Below are 15410 nucleotides of genomic sequence, written 5' to 3'. Positions count from 1 at the left end.
TTGTTACACAAGAGCCTCAACAGAAATTGTTAGCTTGGCGATGACAAGGCATTATTATATTACACTAGGAAAGGAGTCAGGTGGTACAATAGCACTCCATTGATGCCAGAGGACTTCCAGGTGAATTCTAGAATTTGACTCCCAGAGGTTTTATCTTTCTGTAAATTAGAGTCATTATTTTTCCTTCAAAGAGTTATCATATACCTTTCCTAAAATTTTAAATTAATGTCCTACAGCACACTATTTAAATTATTAAATTATTAAAATAATTTTGATAATTATGTTTCTTTAGCCTTTTATTTCCAAATAGTCTGTGGGATCCTTAGAAGAGGTACCACACTCTGCGTTCCCTTCTAGGTCTAGGAGAATATGGACATATCATGGGCCTTTATCACTGTTTATAAGGAAGAGTTATAGTAAGAAAAGTAACCGGTTTGTAGGAGCTATAAATCTTTGTGTTACCTGAAGAAAGAGTTACAGGTTAGTTGGAAACATCCTCTGTGTGATGAATAGGTTGTCTAATGTACTATGACTTATTGGAGGATTTCTTGCTTAGAAATCCCTAAGGTGGTGCACGTGCTTTATAATGGTCAAAACAAAATTAAAAAATAAAAAATAAATAAAAAAACAACAGAGCATGCTAGAGAAACTCAATTGAGGTTTGAAGTCTCTTGATACTCAAATTTAATCAATCAAATCAACAGAGAAGTGATGTAATTTTTATATGCTCCAGAAACAGGATGCAAAAAGGACACTGACCTAAGTAAAGACAAAGTTATGCGATTCTTTTATGGGTGATTCTTTTGTTATCAATTCAGCTGAAATCTCTAGTATTTCTAAGGAGTATGCAGTCATTTGAGCAGTAATAAACTAGTCCATAAAAATTCTAAATTTATTTTAATGAGCAGACTATACACTCCCCACAAAATATGAAATATATAATATAGTCAAGTTAGCTAAATAACCATGATATAAGGAATATTCTATCTATCCATAAAATATATATTATTTTTATATTTTAGATGACATTTTAAATACATTATTTTTATATATGAACATTTATTATAGGTTTTTTATTGGTATCTGAGATATGAGAAATTAACCTAAAATGTTTTATGGGAATAATAATAACAATAACAATAATAATAATAAAGACCTTAGAACCAGTTTACATGTTCTCCTATTCTTATGGTTAGGAATAGTTAATTCAGGTCTGGATTAAGCATTATCTACATTCTCCATCTTGATGAGCCTTGTTTCACCAGCAGTAATCTCAATTTACCAATGGATCTACCAGACAGTCTTCCACCTTACTTCCTTACCTCATTATCTTTGTTGCTGTTCATAAAGATATAGAATTTTAGAACTGAGGTTGATTGGGGGGGTGGGTGGGGGAGGCATGAAATGTTATCTAGTCTAAACATTATACTCATGAGAAAACAGATCCAAAGATCTAAGTTGCTTTTTCAGGACCACTCAGATATTTAGCATGGACACTTGAACTTAGACCCTGATTTGGTGCTTTAGTCTAGTGCTTTTCCATCTGATTATCCTATAATCCAACCTCCCTTTATCCTCTGCTTCCATACTCAATTGCTTCAGCTTTGGAATTCGAATAAAACCTCAATTTCCTGCTTCACTCTGGCAAATTTCCAAAATTTCTTCCTTCATTTGTTCCGACTTCCTTCACATTCCAATATCCTGGGAAAAATACAAGAGCTAGAGCAGAACTATTTTTCATCAGTATTTCAAACAAAAGTTAATATGAGGAAGGAAATTGTTTATTGAGCACATGCTAGATGCCAAGCATAGTGCTAAGTGTTTTTACATTACCTCATTCAACCTTCACAACAACTCTGGGAGATGGGTATTATTATATCCGTTTCAATAATAGAAAACAAAGACTCAGATGTTTTATCAGAATTGTCCAGATGCTACTTTATTAGTAAGCACTGACAATGAGGCCAAATCCAGTTCTACCTGATTCCAAAGTTCATGTTCTTCAACAAAACATGCTGTCTGAGTAGCCCTTTCAATTAGGAAACAATGAGTCATTTATTTATTGAGCAGCAACCATGTAAACATTGTTGGAGATACAAAAGAAAAATGAGACATAATCTTAGCCATCAAGTAATTTATAATGGATTTGAAAATCAAGAATTATGATACAATAAAGATACAACAAGGAAGTATTTAATATTCAGACATGTTTTGTTACAGATGCATTTGTAGTTAAGAAAAGAGTGTTCAATAGGATGAGTGTCATATTGAAGGAGATGGGGCTAGAGTTGTGGAAGATTATGAAGAATTAAATGAGGTGATTTGAGTTGGAATACTCTCAATGTGAATGTAGAGAACAGTGAAATATTTTCCCATATGTAAATATGTAAACATTTGTGTGATATTTGTGTAGTACAGTAACAAGGACATTCTAATGGGGCTGTTGTTGGCCGATTAGGAAACAATGGACAGTAAGATGGTATAGGAAAAATGGGATCAGATCAAGTGGGGGGAGTCTTGGAAATCAGATAAGAGTGTTGAACCACAAATATGGACAAAAGATGCTTTATCAAGGTAAAAGCATATTGAGCATGGAGTACTAGAAATATCATTTTAATTGTAGTTATGGGATTGAAAAAGAGATACCCTGGAAAAAGTAATAGGTCTTCATATTAAGTTGTATATAAGAAATAAAGAAAAAGTCAGTCAAATGGCTATAAGATTGAAACTGGAAGGCCACTACTAGAGGTGACAGAAAAGTGAAGTGAGGTTGTTAGGATTTTCAATACATCGTGGGAAAGATAATCTTTCACCTGTCATATATTGTGTTTAAAGTTGCCCTTGAGCAATGACTTGTAACAGTTGGAAATACAGGACTGGAACATAGCTTATATCACAGGAGTAGATAATTTCTAGAGTTGTCAACTACATAAAAACATTGAGGGGAAAATCAGAGCAGTAATAGGCATAAGAAGAGAAGTTCAGAAAAAGAGGCAGAGTTGGCCTGATTGTAAAGATCAAGGGACAAGCAGAATAAAAAGCAATATCACAGGTGCCGAAGATGAAGAAGACCCCAAGAATCTAGTGGAGTTCTATTGAGTCAAATAATGCAGTGAAGTTGAGGCCATTTATTGGGGTAAATGTTTATGCAATTTTATGCAATTGTATGCCCAGTATTCTCTTTACCCTTTCTGTTGGGGATTGCTCCTCTACCTGTATGATCTTTTAGGATTGCCATGTTTTCCTATGACTCCGCCCTCTGCCAATGCTGATAAACCAGAGGTGAGCATCTAACTCAAGCTATGGCAAACAGAGGCCTCCTGTCGTGAGAGTCTTTGAACTGGAATTGAAAAAGATCTTGTTGTGTTTTTTTTTTTTTTTTTTTTTTTTTTTTTTTAGTGCAGGAGTTACAAGATGTAAAACCAGTGAACTATGGCTGAGGCTGAGCATATTTCCTGACCTAGAGACAAAAGATGCAGTGAACATTTGGGCTACATCCAAGCCCTTGGTTAAAGCAATTTCCTGCAGCCCAACTACAAAATTACACTTTACATGGTTTGGTAGTTTATCTTTTCTTTCCTTTCCACAGTCTCTTTTTTCTCCATCTTAAGCTAGTTTGAGTTTGTGCTTCAAAGAAAGGTCTTGATTAATATAAATTCTTTTCTTACTTGTTCATCCATTTCGAATTCTTCATATAATTTAGGAGGAAATGTACATGTCAGCATACCCATACACAGATACCTGCTCAGGTAATTGGAACCAAAAGTATGGCTAAATTACAAATGTATTTTTACTATTTCATCTCTGTGTGAATACTACCGAAGCATTTTATTAGGCAATTCAATCTAAAACCACTATGCCCGCTTTGGTATAGAAATCAACCTGTGTGTTCCTTTCAATGGACATGATCTCTTCAGAGGCTGTGGGTATTAAAACCACATGTTTGTGGGGCAAGATTTAGATCTAATGGTTTCTCTGGACCTATATTTTCAGCAAGAATGATAAAAATTTTAACAAGTGTACCCATGGTAAGACACCATTATCAATCAGCATGGATGGTGGTCTAAATAGCCACCATTCATAGTAGTTGAATTTTAGACCTTATCACTGAGATTCCCTGTAACATTCCTTTAGGTGTTGCTTTATACGAAGAAAGAGGGTGTAATTTTTGTTTCAACACGGCACAGACGGATTTCTTTTTTGTCTATCTCTCCCACTCCTACCCAAGGAAATAAGTAAACTTCAAATGAACTTACCAGGTTTCCTACAGTCAACACACTACTGAATTGACCGGTCATTGGGTAGTGTTCCATGGCCATAAAGAGGGTATTTAAGACAATGCAAATAGTGATGGCAAGATCAACAAATGGATCCATAACAATTAAATTCACCAGATGCTTCACTTTTAACCATGTATCACAGCAGTCCCAGATCAAGAACATATTGGCAAATCTATACCAGCATGGTGGACATTTTTGTCTAGATTCTTCAAGTTCTAGTGAAATAATAAAAAGAAGAGTAGTAAATAGCTAAATATTAGTTATTGTTCCTGAAGATTATATATTATTTGATAAAACTGATGCTTCTACTTGGGGATAGAAGTTCATATAACTTAGCTTAACAAACATGAAAAGTCAATCTCATGAAATATTTTGACAAAATGTTCATTAAAAATGTCATGTAAATAGACTATTCTTTAATTAAATACAGGGAAAAAAACACATTGAATTTAATATTTTGCTTTAAGCGTACTTCATTACCTAATAACTTAGGTTAGCAGTTGATTAAATTGCTATATTCTCTGTATCATAACAGGATTTTTGTATCAGCTTTACACAAATATTAAGTGTATCAAACAATCATTGTTTCTTTGGAAAGTACCTTTTCGAGAACACTGTCTAAAACTGTGATCCTTATTAATACATGTGAGTCATTCTCTCCTCTGTGTCCACATCAGCACTGATCTTGCACACATTGAGAATATATGTCCTTTTTAGTACAGATTTAGTATAGATTTAGAATAGATCTACTTCTGTTATTCATATTTTCTCATATCTTTCAGAATTTTACCTAATATATAAAAAGTTACTAGTCATTTGAATGGGTGAAACATGTTATAAAATAATTGTGTAATTGTCCAAATATTCAATACACCAACAGAACAAGATACAAAATATAACTGATATTTTCTAAAGAACATATGTTAGATATGGCATATAATGGATTTATAAAATTGCATAGCTAATGTAACATTCCTCTAAAGTTCAAGAAGTGGGGAGTTATTTAATGAATGAACAAGGGAGTAATAGTTGCAGTCAACTGGCATTGGGTCAGCTCTCCTTTGAAGGAATGTAGCGGTTTCTGTATGGGTAGAATATGGAGGAGAGATCTTTTCTTAGCGTCTCTGTTGAAGTGGAGCACAGGTTTTGATTTGTCCAACTTATTTATATGCCTCCTCGAATCCCATCACCACCTCCTAGCCTAGAAAACAGACTAAAGTTCAAAAGAAATGTTTCCTTGTGCTTCTGCATGCCAGCACTTAAGGGAAGTGTTCACTCTAATTGCTTAAGGATAATGTAACATAAAGATACATCCTCAGTGATACAATATCAAGTGGTGAAATAACATTCTATATACAAGATAAGGACCCAAGTCAAAAAGAAATGACAATACTGATTTTCGTAATCAATGTGAAATAGTGTATTCTATATATCATCTACTTAGGTCTTATATACAGTTCTGATCCTGCGTAATTGACTGTGGTAATTCTTTAAGAAGAAGGCATAGTTTCACAAAGCATATAATCATAGAAAGCTGCTTGTCTGCTTCTTACCCTCCATTGTGTTGGTCAGGATGCTGGCTATGCTCATGGCTCTTTGCCTTCCTGAGGAATCCTCCAGCATCTCCATTGAAATCTGGTAAGAACTTAGCCTTCTCTTTCTGACTTCCGTTTCAGTGGTGGTGCCCTGCAAACCAAATACTGATGGCTCAAACCACCCTTTTCAATGAATAATACAACACCACATAGCATTTCTTAGGAAAATCATGCTACATGCAGTTTTTCCAAGCAATAATTTTCAAGTAATAAGAAAATATTGAATTTATTTTTAAGTTATAAATACTTTTTAAAAGAAATATCACAGATAATACCCTTTAACAAGAATTCACCAGTTAGATGCAATTGTATAGGGCAATTATAGTGCAGAAATATTTTAATAACCTGCTGGAATTTTCAGGGAAAATTTTCATAAGCTTGCTAATGTCATACATTGTTTTATTTCACTCAAATGTAAATTACTTTACAGCTTATTTCAGTGATTACTAATCAGATAAATCTTCCCCCAAAACAAATAATAGTATTATATATTCCCAAGGCTGAATTATTTTCTTTGAGGCTATATTAATAACATTGACATATGTGGGGCAATTTTTTTTTTCCATGCACAAACACAGATGTACAATGAAATGTGTGTGCTTTCCTGAGATTTCTTTAATTATTTCTATATGTATCCTATAAGAAATCAAAACATTTTAGAATCATTTTAATAGATATCAAAACATTTGAGAGTCAGAATAATATTGACAATTGTGTGAAAACTGCCCATTATCTATGGTCATTACGATATTTAGTTTTAACTGTACAAACTTTCCAGAATATGAATAGATAATATATACTTCTGAGTGAGCATATCTATAATAATGATTTGGTTGTTAAAGTGTCCAGTATTTGTGTTGGTAGGTCTACCAAATTTGCAGGTATTTGTTTCATCCCAGATTCTAAAAACTGGGCTCTTTTAACCGGAAGCATTTGAAAGCTAATTCAAATACAATTCAGTTGATTCTAAAGATTTTATTGTTTTGCATTTAATAAATCATATATTATTTTTAAGGACTTCATTTTAGGGAAGCAGGATGGTATCACAGGCTAAACCACCCAGGCCTCAATTATTTCAAATTGGTGTGTAATGTCAGTAGTAGCTAACTTATTATCTATTATCACCTCTGGCAGAAGATGTCCAGTAGGTGAGGTTAGGGCTGATGGTCCACCCACCAAGGAAACCACACCATTGCAATCCACAGTGCTGTGCATCTTCCCATTTGCTGGAAGCCCTGGCACCATCCTGGATGACATACTGGCCTGACTAACGTTACTGTTGCGTCGCTCTCCGTGTCTGTGGGGCACAAACAGTGAGTCTCTCCTGCTCTCGCTGTCTTCAAATGTACTGTGCTCATCATCAGCAAAATCATTTTCAGAACCGACATCCTTTGCCCGACCTCTGAAGCTGAAAATGCTTGTTTTGCTGTTGCGTCGTGGGGAAAACAGGGAGCCACGGATACTTAACAGAGACTGAGGAGAGAGCAAGGAAGAAAGTAATGGGAGCACACACAATTATTTAATAAAAGCCTTAATATCGCAGAATCTATTTTCTTTTGGGTTAGAATAGCCTCGCTCTCAAACACAAGAAATTAAGTTTATAGAGAACACATACGTTTTGATATTTTTATTATAGATCGCAATGCAAATTTAAGTATAAGGAATGTTTTCTGATTAAGAATCCTGATTTACAGTTTAAGAGCATGGCCACTTCATTTAATGTTCACTCTAAAACTGTAAGATGGATTTTGTTCTCATAATAATATGGGTATGGAACTTGATGCTGGAGAGGACAAATGATTCTTTTTGGTGGGAGTGATGGTTAAATAGTAGGTGGTTTTTGCTCTCAAATGCTATGATTTGAAAGGCATGCAACTTGGAAAATAAGTTATGGCTCAATAGAGATTGTTGGTTCAAATTTATAATATTTGTAGCAAATATTTTACTCCTGGATAATGGTTTAAAAACAAAACCATTATCTCTTTATTGGCTTCTTTTGGATTCTAAAATGAAATTATGCTTTGTCTGGACCATTGGTCTCTGGCATGAAGTCCCTTTCAATTTTTGGATAGATTTTAAACTAGCAGCACCAAATAATTATGTTTATTCTAGCCTCGATGATAGTTTTCAAAAACACCTTTATTCAATTCGCAGAATCTTTGTTTACTTTCTTCCCCATTAATGGTGACATTCTCTGTTGTTCCCCCTGCTCTGTTCCTTATGACCTTTCCTACCTCTCTGCATAGCTAGGGTAGTATGTATACATAAATACACATACATGTTCATACGTAGCCATATGACAGCATAAATCTGCCTGTACTTTCCCTTTCCTTCTCCAAGCTTCAGTATAAAACCAAATAAAATAATTTTAGTAGAAAAAAACATAAGAAAGGCAGACTCCATCAAATTTATTTTTGGTCCCTTTGCCTAATTAGGTCATGCTGATTTTCTTAGGCCCCCATTTGTTCTTTACTTTTGTGGCTTTTCCCAGACTGCAAAGCACTAAAATAATCTTTGTTGCCCTCTGTCTCGGTGATGTTCTGGAAAGATATTTCTCATCAAGAAATGTGCCATTGTTTTGGATTTGGTTAGGCTATCCAAAGGAATTACTCACTGCCTAGTTTGTCCAACCTGCAACTATGTCTACATGACACAGTTTGAGCAGCAGGTTTGTCTCCCCAATGTCAGACGGTAGTTAAACAGATTTTCCAGTCATCAGACTGATCAAGAAATTAGACGTTGTGAAGACATTAATTCAGCCCCCTATAATAGAGAATGTTAATGTTTTAAACCTCTTCAGACTCAATTTAAATTATCAGTATAATATCGGTTATGTTCAGACTTGCCTTTGAAACTCCAGTATGTATTTTTAGGTCCTTGCTTTTTGGAATTGGGATTCAGTAAGTAGGGGTTAGGACTCTGGAATCTGAACATTCACCACATGTTCCAGGTGCTTTTGTACAATGGACCTCACCCTAACTTTGTCTCACATTAATCCCTAGGATGGTTCAGTGTAATCATCCTAATATGCTTTTGTTCAGAGACTGCTTTTGGAAACTGAAATTCTTGTCTACATGATATTTGATTAGGAGTAAATAATATGTGGCGTGTCCATAATGTATCTTGTGCATGCCTTTAATTTGCATATTTTTATGTCAGGGTGTTTTCAAAGGCGGTCCAGATCTTTGAGTTTATTTGAAACTTCTCTTCACTCTTTGGAAAGTATAATAATGGGTGTGAGCACACAAGGCAATAAAGGCTGAAAAAGGGGATAACAAAAATAGTATTCAGAGAAAATAAACCAAAAATAACACACTAGAAGATGCAGCAGAGTGGTGGGAATGCCCGCAGCTGTGGCAGTCCTTTCTCTAGGAAACATAGGCTTTTAAGTTTTAAGGATCAAGTGGTCATCTTTCTTTGCCTCAGGCATGCCAAAACATAAATCTCAGGTTTTTTTTTTTTTTTTTGCCTTGTTCCAAGAAGGTAAATCTGAACCTTTTTTTTTTTTTTTTTAATTTTCAATAATAGAAGAGAAAAGGGAAGAAACTAGATCTATAAAACACAATCTTGCATGTAGGGATTAAACTCAAAGTGAACTGGGAAAACTCAAGATGGAAGATGATGCAGGGAATTTGAGGATGTTCTAGTAAAGGTATATAAAGTGAGTATTAGTTAGAAATAACTACTTAATAGCATTTCAAGTTAAATGTATGTCCCTTATCAATGTTTTCAGTTAGTCAACAATTAAACTTTGTTCCAGCTACAAAGATTCTAGTTTAAAATAAATCGTCTCAGTATGTCCAAACAACATAGATGATGTCTCTGGAGGAGATTTACTTTCCATTGTACACTCTGAAACACTTTTTCCATTTTACACTATGAATATGTATATCTATTTAAGAATAAAGTAATGTAATAAATGTAGAATGCATTTAAAATGTGTGATAGTAGAGGGTAGGGTGCCCTTACTTTATGGCTTCTCTGCTTTGACATTTTCAGAAGATATATTTGTTTTGAACAGTATGCTTTGTCTAATGCTTTATGTTTCTAATACCTTCACTGATTCTCTTTCCCATCAGAGAGAGGTTTTTTTTTGTTCACAAAACCAGAAATTGTAAACTACTTCTGGCATAGTTTTGCTTATGAGTTGTGTTAATCTTCTCTGCCTCTGTTTACTGGGGCATGTAAATATCAGTGCTAATAGGCCTTTTCTTTTTTTTTTTTTTTTTTTGAAATATCTCTATCTAGTAATCATCTGTTTACCTAGTTATCTACTCATTTCACTATCTACAAATATAAAATATATACGTGTGTGTGTGTGCGTGTGTGTGTATTCACACTAACTCTGTTTTTAGTAGTCAAACAGGCTACCAGCTAACTTCCCTCTGCTATTGCCTCTCCATAGTTCACGCAACACGGGCCCCTCTTTGAGCATTCCAATCACACTGTTGCATCAGGTACTTGATACTTGCTCTTCCATGAGCCGGGAATGCTCTTTCATGCTCCTTTTTCCCTCACCACCTCTAAGTCGTTGCTAAAATGTCTCCCTCGCAGTGAGGTTTTCTCAAACCACCTTATTTAAAATGTTTACCTTCAGTTAACATACCTGATGACTCTTTCATGCTTTTCCTCATGTGGAATTCATTTTAACTTAAGAGCTTTATAATTTGTTCCATAAGTATTCCATATATTGCTTAATTTCCCACGACTCTTTAAGGAAACATTATTACCCCATTTTATAGAAATCTTACAAAGTACAAGGGACTCAATCAAGGTCACAAAACTAATTTGGAGTTGAGATATGGATGCCAGCTTTTGTGAAATCAGTCATTATGCTCTGATGTCATGTCAAATACTACTAATCCCAATGACTCCTAATATTCTTAATAATATTAAAATATCAAGGGTGGCAGTTTAAACCAAAAAATTCTGATCTGAGAAACTGACTCTCCCTATAGAGCGCCATGCTAACCCCAAACATGTTAATACTGATCTACTACCATACTTTCAATTTGTATTATGCAAGATAGTATTTGGATCTCTTGATACCAACATTGTCTGTGGGAAGATGGCTTTTATGTTATAGCTTTTTGTGTGCGCGTAACTATTTTGTCCTAATATGGGAATTCAAATTATAAATTTCTGAGTTTATTTTGTTTTTAAAAATTTAAACATTCAATATAAAGTATAAAACAAACACCTATTCATAACTTAGATGTGCCTTTTCTTCCCAACCAAGCACTAAACACTCTTTTGAACTTTGTGCTTATCTCTCCAATTTTTTAAAAAGATTTCATTGTTTATAAGAAGGCTATCATAGCTCTTGGTTGATGTACAGGTTTTTGCTCTAAATTATATAGAGTATCCCTCAAAGCTCTATCTTTAGGATATAATTCTAACCCAGATTAATATAATTAGAAGAGTTAATAATTCATAGCACATAAAATTTTAATAGAACCAAACAGTGTTCAAAGTCATAACTGTACTTATCACGGATTTCATAACTATTTACTCTTTTACATTAGGCAGCAGATAAAACTTATTAATATACAAAAAGTTGAAACTATTTTTACTCTTTGACTTGAAAATATGCTGAAGAATTGGATAGTTTACATGAAATCAGAACAAAAATAGACTGTCTTCAGTTTAGTTCTCTTCAAGAGCATTTAGGTCATAATTTCATTTTTATGTATCATAGCATGACACCATATCAGGATAACAGAGACTCATTAGAAGTATAGTTTTCATATCAAAAGATATAGGCAAAATCCAGAGACATTTCTTTTCAAGATTCATGCCTATATTGCAATCAGAACCACAGATAATCATGGCAGAAACCAGATGCAAAGATAAGTTTATTTGAGTTCTCAGAATGGAAAAGGTAACCAAGAGATTGCAAAACTGTTTCCCTGAAGAGAAAAGTCCGATTGATAGATTTTACCCCCACCCCCAAAAGCAGATAAAGAAACATGGTCACAAAATGGTGCAACATATAAAGCTGATTACCTTAAATTAAAACTTATGAATGGTTTAATAAAAGTCTTATTTAAAGACAGTTTATGATACAGAATTATCTGTATTAAATATTAGTTACCCTTCCCTCATTTAAATCAGCTATTACAAAAATGCAACGAAACAAAATACAGCAATTGAAAAGCAATAACAATGACAAAACAAATTGGAGCGCTCAGTAGAAACCCGTACCTGATGAGGGGAGTAGAACTTCTTGTCACTAGTCAGTCGGTTTCCATCCATGGAGAAAAGGAAGCTTCTTCTTTTGACACTGTCTTCAGATTCAGATTTGGGGAACCTTTCTCCCTCTCCTTTGTTGTTTCCTTCAAGATGCTCCCTCTGTCTTCTTTTCTTCCTTCGGTTCCTCCACTCCTTAGCACTTTTGGAGCTTAACTTTGATGCTTCTGAAGAACTTTCCAAGAGCTCTCCTAAACCACCTATTCCACTGAAATCTCTTGAAGCAGCTGATGCTGCTGCAACTGCCTGTTTAAAACAAGGCAAGGCTCTATTTAGAACACATAACTTTGAAAAGAGTTTACTATGTTACAGTTGCCATTTATGACTATTGACTATATGAAAAAATTAGTCTTCTGGTCATTTCATTCTGCTTTACTACAAGAGAGTTCACTTAATAATGATGCAGTTTTAAATAGTATAAAGCAATATGTTAGGCTATGCATTAAAGCAAGAAAAGTCTGGCTTGGGACGTCTCCTGGAGAGCCTCCGCTTTAAAAAAAAATTCTGTTGAGATTAATTTTATTTCAGGGGACAATTGCTCTCATAAAAAAATGCCTTCTACAATTTAAAAGCAAATCTTATCTTAGTAGTGGTTCTGGTCTGATTACTATTTCAATTTCATGCATAGGCTTATTCCTCCCACATGTGACAGTGAACAACTGAGTCGTATTTTTTCCTTCTAAATCTAGGACAAGAGACTTTTTCTTTTGTTCTCTTTTTTTGTGAACTCAAAGCATTAAAAGTGTCTCCTATTTTATCTCCAGATAGACATAGTGGGGACATGTTCGCTTGTTTATCCTCTTCATTTGAATTACATTTATTACTATAGTTCACATCCTTGGGGTTCTGTTAATCTAAGAGATTAATATGATTAATTTATTACATAACACTTCTGGTTTAAACATTTTTAATGTTTACAAATTGTTTATTATTATAAATAATAACAGATTATTAACATATCAATCAATAGGTACCTGAAATAATCATTCAAGGGATGATGAGAACTTCCTCAAGTATTTTCTTTCCATAGTTCAGCACTAAGTTATACTTACGCGTTTTGAATTTCTGTACATACTAAAGAAACACAGCCAGCTCTGAGGTGAAACATGGCAAATGTTTTATATTTTCACTTACACGAATAGTATTTTTAGACTGGAAATGATCTCACCATGACAAGAGAGGATATGAAACAACAATATAGTGCATATCAAAGCTGAGTTCTCATTAAGTATATTCCTGTTTTTGAACATAATCAAGGAAGTAGAAATGATTACATTATGAGACTGTTGGTTCAACTATTTATATATGTCATTACTAAGTACCAACAACTCATAATTTATCTACCATTCTGTTCTATCTTCTCTACTAGACTATATTATATAGGAATTTTGTTATGTTTTTGTTCACATTGCCTAGTATGTCACCTGACATAAAAAGGACTCAGTTACTATTTGGTGAATAAAGATGAAAAAAGGCATCATTTGGTCAATTGTTTTAGACACTGAGGTGGGTTGGAGGAGGAACAAGACAGACTTAGACTTGGCTTTTCAGGATATCATAAAAGACTATATTAGAATGATCTATATAACAGAAATATATTTAGGAAAGAGCGAAGACAAAATCCATTTATAATGCTTTGACAACATGTTGTGCTTTATGTTTCTTCCCAAGGGAAAGCAAACCCTCCTAAGTAGCTTCCATTTTTGAATCTCATTCAACTAAAACAAAAAAGAACGATGCAAATTCTCTAGAATGAACATGACCCTAGGGATGGGAACCATAGTACTATATATAATGCTAATTATTATGTGTTGAGCTAAGCAACACATAAAATGTAACACAGGTGTTTGTTTATACTGAATACTATATTCATTATGGAAAACAAGATCTAAAACTCAGTATAAGACAATGCCTAGCATTTAAATGAAACATTAATTCAGAATTTGGATATTTACAGAATTGCATATAGTCAGCCGTATTTTTTATTGCTTTCTTAATCGTCAGTATTATTTTTAATATCAATGATGAAATATGAGAAATATTAGAAGTCCTTTTTAAATATGAATGTTTAATATAATTATGTGCAAAATAAAGTAAATAAATGAAGCACTTATCTATAACAAGTTAAATATAGTTGCATAGTGCTTGATACATAAGAGATAAATGATATACACCATTTTTTGAAAGAATGAAGATACATGTAATTCCTTTTTTTTCAAATAAAGTCCTTAATTGACCTTTCCATTTTGTATAGACAGAAACATGCAACACACAATGCTAATCGTTTACTGACTTACTTGTCACTAGAAACAAAGGAAGTGATGGTAATATTCCCTTGCTGGAATCCTGAAACCCATGGCCATTTAAATCACCTCCAGAACTTGTTTTGCATAAGACATGATTTTCCTACCTATTCTGGATAACAGTTCAAATAACTGAAAACCAAAACAGATTTCTAAGGCAACTATAGTAACCTCTCAACACAACACATTTTCTATGTCATTCATCAACTCAAATCTGTCACTTATTCCACTTCCAGTGATTTGACGATCCCTCAAAGGCAGATGTTTCCTGTCGCCTCCCATGTCTGTGTACCTGTTTATACCTAGTTCTATGACATGGTCAGCGTCCTGCTCGTTTAGACTAATAGTGTTACTTTCACAACTGACTTGTGAATTCTTCTTGTAACAAATAGGTCCTTAATATTTACACAAATAATATTTTTCTCTTCTTAAAACATTGCTGCGTGAGTCAAAATAGACTACAACTCACTATATTTGTGTTTTTTAAAAAATAAAACCACCTGACTACCTGTGATTATACTTCATTTTCATTTCACTACTCTGTGATTACACTTCATTTTAAACATCAAACCCAGTTTAAAAATCCCATTCAAAACTACAAAGACTTTAACTGTATCTCTTTCAATTCTACCCCTAATTATATTAGGTCTCTTAAATACCACTATTTCTAATTTTGTCCTAAAGCTTACTCTTAATTTTTCCTATCAAACCATTACACACTGCTATGGTATATGGTATGTTGGGCATTATTAGACATTTACAAATCACACATAAAATTTCAGGCACAATTGTGATGATCTAGGACAAAACATTTATCAGGTGTGTCTCCGTCTTTTAAAGTTGCACTTGATTTGAATCCACTAAACTAGGAGGTCCCTCAACAGATACAAAACAAAACAAAACAAAACAACAACAACAACAACAACAACAACAAACAAGTGATGCTAAGTTTCATGAAATTATTGATTAGATAGTAACTTTTG

The 15410-nt window shown here is 33.8% G+C and overlaps 1 protein-coding gene across 9 annotated transcripts in view; it reads right to left on the bottom strand.

Moving 5' to 3' along the window:
- SCN3A (sodium voltage-gated channel alpha subunit 3) overlaps positions 1-15410 on the bottom strand; it is a 104328-nt gene that overhangs the window by 41770 nt on the left and 47148 nt on the right. For 4 of the 9 annotated variants that reach the window (XM_016152462.2, XM_016152460.2, XM_016152461.2 and 1 more), the window contains 4 exons: positions 12080-12370; positions 7001-7348; positions 5834-5966; positions 4257-4495 (listed from right to left, as the gene is read on the bottom strand). In XM_016152462.2, coding sequence (XP_016007948.2) covers positions 4257-4495; positions 5834-5966; positions 7001-7348; positions 12080-12370 — 1011 coding nt within the window. The remainder of the gene's footprint in view (positions 1-4256; positions 4496-5833; positions 5967-7000; positions 7349-12079; positions 12371-15410) is intronic. The other 5 variants (XM_016152468.2, XM_016152467.2, XM_016152465.2 and 2 more) reach the window with 4 other exon arrangements.

This window comes from Rousettus aegyptiacus, unplaced genomic scaffold (assembly GCF_014176215.1).
Source record: "Rousettus aegyptiacus isolate mRouAeg1 unplaced genomic scaffold, mRouAeg1.p scaffold_m13_p_2, whole genome shotgun sequence".
In the NCBI taxonomy this organism is placed as follows: domain Eukaryota; kingdom Metazoa; phylum Chordata; class Mammalia; order Chiroptera; family Pteropodidae; genus Rousettus; species Rousettus aegyptiacus.
Note: the sequence above shows the minus strand (reverse complement) of the source record. Positions and strands in the feature narration are given on the sequence as shown.